At 39.3% G+C, this 7812-nt stretch overlaps 2 protein-coding genes across 2 annotated transcripts; both read right to left on the minus strand.

Annotated features, from left to right (window-relative positions):
• Positions 1–214: 214 nt before the first annotated feature.
• Positions 215–3153, minus strand: LOC129642021 (olfactory receptor 18-like). The gene is made up of 2 exons (XM_055566585.1): positions 3141–3153; positions 215–1185 (listed from the first exon to the last, which is right to left on the minus strand). The coding sequence occupies exon 2, from the start codon at positions 1142–1144 to the stop codon at positions 215–217; it is 930 nt and encodes a 309-aa protein (XP_055422560.1). The 5' UTR covers positions 1145–1185; positions 3141–3153.
• Positions 3154–5368: 2215 nt separating this feature from the next.
• LOC129642022 (olfactory receptor 18-like) lies at positions 5369–6307 on the minus strand. Its single transcript, XM_055566587.1, has one exon. The coding sequence runs from the start codon at positions 6296–6298 to the stop codon at positions 5369–5371; it is 930 nt and encodes a 309-aa protein (XP_055422562.1). The 5' UTR covers positions 6299–6307.
• Between the last annotated feature and the right edge of the window lie 1505 nt (positions 6308–7812).

Below are 7812 nucleotides of genomic sequence, written 5' to 3' on the forward strand. Positions count from 1 at the left end.
GTGGTGTGCAAAATCTTGGAAGGGTTATGACCCCAAATAATGTTCCAATTTCAGTAGAGCTAATTTAAGAGGAAAAAAAAAATGTAACCAGAAACCCAAATTGCTACATATATGCTATGGAACTGCAGATTCAGTTACTTGTTGCACATATTTGATTTTACTGTCTTTTGCAGTCTTAACAAACAACAACAGAGAAATTACACAAGTATTGAAATCAGGCTTTTCTGATGATAATTCTCCACAGGGCACTCTTGATTTCCTTGTTCCTTAGGCTATAGATGAAGGGGTTCAGCATAGGGGTGACCACAGTGTACATCACCGAGACCACTGCACTCTTCCTGTGGGAAAAGGAGACAGTGGAGATGAAATAAACCCCAAGGCCAGTTCCATAAAATAAGCAAACAACTGACAGATGAGAACCACAGGTAGAGAAGGCTTTGTACTTCCCATCTGATGAAGAGACTCTTAGAATGGAGGATATAATTTGAATATAAGAGTAAAGGATCCCCGCGAGTGGAACTCCACCCAAGATGGCACCAATGAAATAGATTAATATGTTATTGATGAAGGTGTCAGAACAGGAAAGGTTGAGGAGTTGAGAAAGTTCACAAAAGAAATGAGGAACTTTCACTTCTTCACAGAAAGTAAGCTGTGATACCATCAAGTAGTGCAGCAGGGAGGTCAAAAGGCTGATGGAAAATGACACCAGGACCAACAAGCCACAGAAGCGGGGGTTCATGATGACCAGGTAGTGCAGAGGGTGACAGATGGCCACCAACCGGTCATAGGCCATCACCGTCAGAAGCAGACTCTCCAAAAATGCAAAAAGAGAAAAGAAGGTCAGTTGAGTTAGGCAGCCTGCATAGGTGATGGATTTGCTGTGTGTCTGGAGGTTCACTAGCATCTTGGGGATGGTGGTGGTGCTGAAACTGACATCAGTCAAGGACAAATTGGAGAGGAAGAAGTACATAGGGGTGTGGAGGTGGGAATCAGAGCTGACAGCCAGGATGATGAGCAGGTTCCCAAGCACAGTGACCAGGTACATGGACAGGAAGAGTCCAAAGAGGAGGGGCTGCAGGTCTGGATCATCTGAGAGGCCCAGGAGGAGGAATTCTGAGACATCTGTTAGATTCTGTGGTTTCATGTTGATGGGACACCTTTCAAAAAAAAGTAGAGAGTGTTGAATACACAAAACAATGGTACAGGCACCTAGATAAGTGTCCAAACTGAATTTAATCAATTCACAAATAAAGTACTAGAAGAAAAATAGAGGAAGAACATTCCTTGATCTAAATCACAGTAAGATCTTTTTTGACCCACCACCTAGGGTAATGAAAATAAAATGTAACATGACAACAACAAAAATGGGACCCAATTAAAATTAAAAGCTTTTGCACAGGAAAGATAACCATAAATGAGATGAAAAGACAAAGCTCAAAATAGGAAAAAATATTTGCAAATGAAGCTATGGACAAATAATTAAGCCCCAAAATACATAAACAGCTTGTGAAACTCAATATCAGAAAAAAAAATCAATAAAAGTGGGTGGAAGGCCTACATAGCATGTTTCCAGAGACACACAGAATTTTTTTTCAATCGGTATCAAATACTTTCAGAAAAAGATTGGTGGTTGAGTTTACATTTTGCTGTATTTGTTTGTCGTGGCCAGGTAAAACTTCTTTAATATCCTTCTGTTCCTGAATATATATGAAGACTTGATTTTTCATCAAATCCCACCTCTTATGAACAGTCAAAAAATTTAAGACCTAATCAGGTCTCAAACACCAAGCTGGCCTCCTTATGCCAGCTTAAGAGAGCTTTTCATGACAATTCTTCCTTATAGAGAGTTTGTGTTTCTCCTAAATTCAGCCCCCTAAATGTTGGCTGGATTGGCAGGAGAGAATACTGTCAAGGTGACTTGTAAATGGAGTGTCACTGTCTGCCTTCGAATCTGGCTTTATTCTCCTCTCTACCACAGAGCCTGAACAAAATTACATTAAAGTTAAAATTCTTATCCTCAGGTGGAAAATGATAATAATGCATGTTGCTTTCTTTTGGGGGATGGGAATGCAGATAAAGAGCTTCCCTGTTGCCTCAAAGAATAAAGAATCTGTCTGCAACAGATGACACCTAGTTCAGTCCCTGGGTTTGGAAGATCCTCTGGAAAACAGAATGGCTACCCACTCCAGTATTCTTGTAGTTTCCCTGGTGGCTCAGATGGTAAAGAATCTGCTGGTAATGCAGGCGACCCAGGTTTGATCCCTGGATTGGGAAGATCCCCTGGAGAAGGGAATGGTAACCCACTCCAGTATTCTTGCCTGGAGAATTCCATTGACAGAGGAGCCTGGCAGACTACAGTCCATGGGGTTGTAAAGAATTGGACATGAATTAGTGACTAAAACATTCACACTTTCAATGCAAATAAAATAACAAACTACATTTAAAAATTACTCCAGCCTCTGGTGTATGAATTCCTATATAAGTCTTTGTAATACTGTGGTTGTCCTCATTTCATCACCATCACCTTCAAGATCATCTGGAGAACTTAGGTGACACTTTAGAAGGACCCGTTTCCTGGTAGTAGAAAAGATGCCCAAGGAAGATAGAACCAGTGTGGAAGGAAAACAAAAACTTGAATAAGCATTCTACCATCCCCACCACTAACAATAACGTAAACCTTGTAGGCTTTGAGCTGATCTTTGCATTTTGGTGGCCTCCCACTGACTATCATAACTCCCACTGCCTTGATGATGAGCACACAAGTCTCCCTCATCCCTCCTGCATTCAGTATCTCCCACTGCACTTGGCACTCTCTGGGCTGGGCTGTCCCTCCGCTTGACCAGGACTGAGTGTTGCAGATTGGCTGCCTGTCCCCTACCTGCTATTGGATGAAGGCTGAGGCTTTGTCCTAAGAACAGACAGTAAGACAGACTCAGGTGTGGGCCTCCTGGTGCAGACAACCACTCTGGGAGGATGAGACATATGGGTATTGATCCCATTGGACTGGAGCTGGCTAACTGAAGGGCTGGGAAGCACAGGCTGATTATTTACAGTGATGCAGCCTGGAGAACTTCATGCACAGAGCAGATAATTAGCCAAACTGGTCCATGGTCTCTCAATCCCTGAGGATTTGCTAATTTAATGGAAGAGGAAAAGGAGAAAAGTGAATGTATTAGGAAGAATCCAGTAGAGCCTGGAAGTGGCTGACTTGTACTCCTCACCTCTGCCTTCCAGTTTATTTTCTCATCATCAAATTCAGACACACTTTTTTTTTCAATTAGGGGAAGCAATACATGATTTTATGTCTGTAAATTCACTTAATTAATCATGAAATCTAGAGAGATTTTGGTCTCTTCCAAGAATGTGATAGTATTTCTATGTTCATGGTTAAGTTTTCTGTCTCTGGCATTATCGTATTTTTCTTTCTATAGTCCTGGTCTCAAGGTTTGGGCTTTCTGTCTTGGAGATTTATGTTTTTTGTTATTATAGTTTTTGAATTTGGAGCCAAGATGCCCAAAGTGAGAGTCACTCTGGGAACCACTGCACTTGTGTTGGTGTCTGAAATGAGGACAATCTTGTGAGAACTGTTCCCTAGACTCTGTGGTTTGGCAAACTCTCTGTAGCATGACAGGGCAGTGGAAAAGTCAAGCCAAGCTGAAGACCCTCAAAGTTCTATGAAAACCACCAGGGTGCTATAAAGATGATCCCTTAGAGTTGGCTGCAGTTGAGGGAAAGGAGCCCAATGCTTACAACCTCACATTATGCAGTCATCAGATGTGGGCTCTCTGAAGCTGAGGCAGATACCTCTAGGAGTTGATTCCTGAGGGTTAACACCCAAATTTGGAGCAATTCATCTCTTATTTCTGACAGGAGATTTTTTTTTTTGTTGTGGTAAGAAAAAAAATAAACATAACATTTACCTCTCCATTTTTAATTGTACAATTCAGCAGCATTAAGTACATTCACATTGTTTAGCAACCATCACCACTATCCGTCTCCAGAACTATTTCATCTTCCCCTAATGGACACTCTGTGCCCATTAAAAACTAACTCCCCTTTTCCTGATCCCAAAACCATCATTCTCTTTAAATTTGACTACTTTATCTGTGGAATCATTCAATTTTTTGTCCCTTTATGTCTCACTAAGTAATATGATTGGGGAGAAGTTAGATGGAATGGGAAGGAGATTTATCAGAAAATTTTGGAATCAATTTTTCTCTGGTAGGTAGTCTCTTCTCTACTCCTTGGGAAGCATATACCCCAGTTTTCCTAGGGAAGTCCCAATTGATAACTGCTTATGTAAACTCAGTATTCATAGTGCCCTATTTTAATTTCAAATTTCTCTGATTTGGAAATTAAATACCCATTCTATTTTCACAAAAAGATTATTAACAAGCAATAATATATTGGATGTGTTGATCATTATGGTAGAGTATAGATACATATGACAAATAATAAAAGGAAAAGTATAGAATCAATATATAACAAGAAATAGAGCTGTGTTTCCTTCCTTGGAAGAAAAGCTATGACAAACATAGATAGCCTATTAAAAAGAAGAGACATCACTTTGCTGACAAAGGTCAATATCATCAAAACTATGGTTTTTCTAGTAGTCAGGTACAGATTTGAGAGTTGGACCATGAAGGCTGAGCACCAGAGAATTGATGCTTTTGAATTGTGGTGCTGGAGAAGACTCTTGAGAATCCCTTGGACTGTAAGGAGATTAAACCAGTCAATTCTAAAGGAAATCAACCCTGAATATTCATTGGAAAAACTGATGCTGAAGCTGCAGCTTCAATACTTTGGCTACCTGATCCAAAGAGCTGACTTATTGGAAAATACCCTGATGATGGGAAAGACTGAGGGCAGGAAAAGTGGGTGGCAGAGGATGCTATGGTTAGATAGCATCACCAAATCAATGCACATGAATTTGAGCAAACTCCAGGAGATAGTGGAGTACAGAGTAGCCTGATATGCTATAGTCCGTGGAGTTGCAAGAGTCGGACACGTCGGAGATACTGAACAACAACAACAACAAAGAGCTGCATTTATTTTGTAACTATGGAAACAAGACTGCCAGGGACCAAGGGTTCTGTGGAATACATAAGGAAATTGAAAAGGTGTAGTGATGTGGTATGCAAAATCTTGGAATGGTTATGACTCACACTGGGTGACTAAATAATGTTCCAATTTCATTAGAGCTATTTTAATAGGAAAAATATATAAACAGAGAGGTACATATATGGTGTGAGACTGAATATTCAGAATCACTTGGTGCACATATTTGTTGTTACTGCCTTTACCAGTCTTAGGAACATATATACATATACACACACACATATAGGTACATATGACACAGGTATTGAAATTAGGTTCTTCTGATAATAATCTTCCAGAGGGCACTCTTTATGTCCTTGTTCCTTAGGCTGTAGATGAAGGGGTTCAGCATAGGGGTGACCACAGTGTACATTACTGAGGCCACTGCACCCTTCCTATGGGAAGATGAGACAGCTGAGCTGAGGTACACCCCAAGGCCAGTTCCATAAAACAAACAAACAACTGCCAGGTGAGAACCACAGGTGGAGAAGGCTTTGTACTTCCCACCTGAAGATGAGACTCTTAGAATGGAGGAAATAATTCGAGTATAGGAGTAAAGGATCCCGGAGAGTGGAACTCCACCCAAGATGGCACCAATGAAATAGATTAATATGTTGTTGATGAAGGTGTCAGAACAGGAAAGGTTGAAGAGTTGAGGAGGATCACAAAAGAAATGAGGAACTTCCACTTCTTCACAGAAAGTAAGCTGTGACACCATCAAGTAGTGCAGCAGGGAGGTCAAAAGGCTGATGGAAAATGACACCAGGACCAACAAGCCACAAAAGCAGGGGTTCATGATGACCAGGTAGTGCAGAGGGTGACAGATGGCCACCAACCGGTCATAGGCCATCACTGTCAGAAGGAGACTCTCCAAAAATGCAAAAAGAGAAAAGAAGGTCAGTTGAGTTAGGCAGCCTGCATAGGTGATGGATTTGCTGTGTGTCTGGAGGTTCACTAGCATCTTGGGGATGGTGGTGGTGCTGAAACTGACATCAGTCAAGGACAAATTGGAGAGGAAGAAGTACATAGGGGTGTGGAGGTGGGAATCAGAGCTGACAGCCAGGATGATGAGCAGGTTCCCAAGCACAGTGACCAGGTACATGGACAGGAAGAGCCCAAAGAGGAGGGGCTGCAGGTCTGAATCATCTGAGAGGCCCAGGAGGAGGAATTCTGAGACACCTGTTAAATTCTTTTTTTCCATGTAGATGGGGCACCTTATGAAAAGAAGAGTGTTGAATAAACAAAACAAATGTAGAGGCACCCAGAGAAGTGTCCATACTTTGGATTTAAGCAATTAACAAATAAAATATTCACACTTGATGACCACATGGCCTAGCAACTTTAGCAATATTTCTCAGTTGTGAGCCCATCTTTAATGAGGCCCCAAATATCATTTGCTTCTTTTTCTAAAATTTATTTATTTTAATTGGAGGTTAATTACTCATTTGCTTCTTTACTTACCTATTTTAGAGGCATGTGGCCAAAGAATGCAAGAGAAGTAAGGACTTTTTGACATAATAAATTCATGAACATGATGTAATATGTGTCCCCTCAATTTTGAAGGAAAAATCTATAGTAAAAGTTTTTTCTCTCTTAGAAAAGTCATTCTAATTAAAGGACACTAAAAAACACTCAAATATACTGTATCTTATCTGAATGATGTACAAGAAACTCTTGATTTGTAATGTAGTCCTAAACAGCTAAAACCACTCTCTGGGGTATAAATTTTAAAAAATTCCTAATCAGATAGCATTTCTATTTTTTAAATTAACTTCTAGAGATTTTTCATATTTATTTGGTTTTACGACATCTATCTTCCATGGAAATATGTGTTCACTCAAATGTGTGTTGTGGTCACACATATAACTCAAATATAAATATTTGCTCTTAGTGGACTTCATATTTCTATAAATGTATTTTTAATATCTCTTTTCCCCTTAATTTATTTATTTTTAATTGAAGGATGATTATAATATTGTGTTGGTTTCTGCCATACATCAACATGGATGAGCCATAGGTATACATATGTCCCCTCCCTCTTGAGCCTCCCTCCCACCTCCCACCCCTCTAGGTTGTCACAGAGCCCCAGTTTGAGTTTCCTGAGTCATACAGCAAATACCTCACACAGCAAATTCTTACTGACTACATTTTTTTTCTTTTTTAAAAATTTATTTATTTTTTAAAATTAAAAAATGTATTTATTTTTAATTGAATGATAATTGCTTTATAAAATTTTAAAGCATAAAATCATACACTATCACTGATCCTGAGGATAGCATTCATATATTATGGACCAATGATTAGTTAATAAACTCTAATTAAGACCCTGAATTTGCTTTTCTTATTACAGAATATTTTTCTATCGGTACTATAATAGTCTCAGAGAAAGTTCTGAAATTGAGATTACTGTTTGCTGTTTTTTTGTTTGTAGTGGCTAGGTAACACTTCTTAACTATGATGTATCTTTAATCCTAAAGGTTTGTGAAGGGTTGATTTCTCAGTAGATCCAACCTCTTATGAACCATCAAAAAATTTAAGACCAAATAAGTTCTCAACATTAAGTGGGCTTCTCATGCCAGTTTAAGAGCTTTTCAAGCCAATTCTTTTTTTTTTCTCATTTAATTAATTTATTTTTTTATTGAAGGATAATTGCTTTACAGAATTTTGCTGTTTTCGGTCAAACCTCAACATGAATCAGCCATAGGTATAAATTCT

The sequence above is a fragment of the Bubalus kerabau genome, chromosome 1 (genome assembly GCF_029407905.1).
Source record: "Bubalus kerabau isolate K-KA32 ecotype Philippines breed swamp buffalo chromosome 1, PCC_UOA_SB_1v2, whole genome shotgun sequence".
Classification (NCBI taxonomy): Eukaryota; Metazoa; Chordata; class Mammalia; order Artiodactyla; family Bovidae; genus Bubalus; species Bubalus kerabau.

Coding starts and splice junctions, on each gene's coding strand:
- LOC129642021 (XM_055566585.1), bottom strand. CDS start 1,144: ATGAAACCACAGAATCTAACAGATGTCTCAGAATTCCTCCTCCTGGGC.
- LOC129642022 (XM_055566587.1), bottom strand. CDS start 6,298: ATGGAAAAAAAGAATTTAACAGGTGTCTCAGAATTCCTCCTCCTGGGC.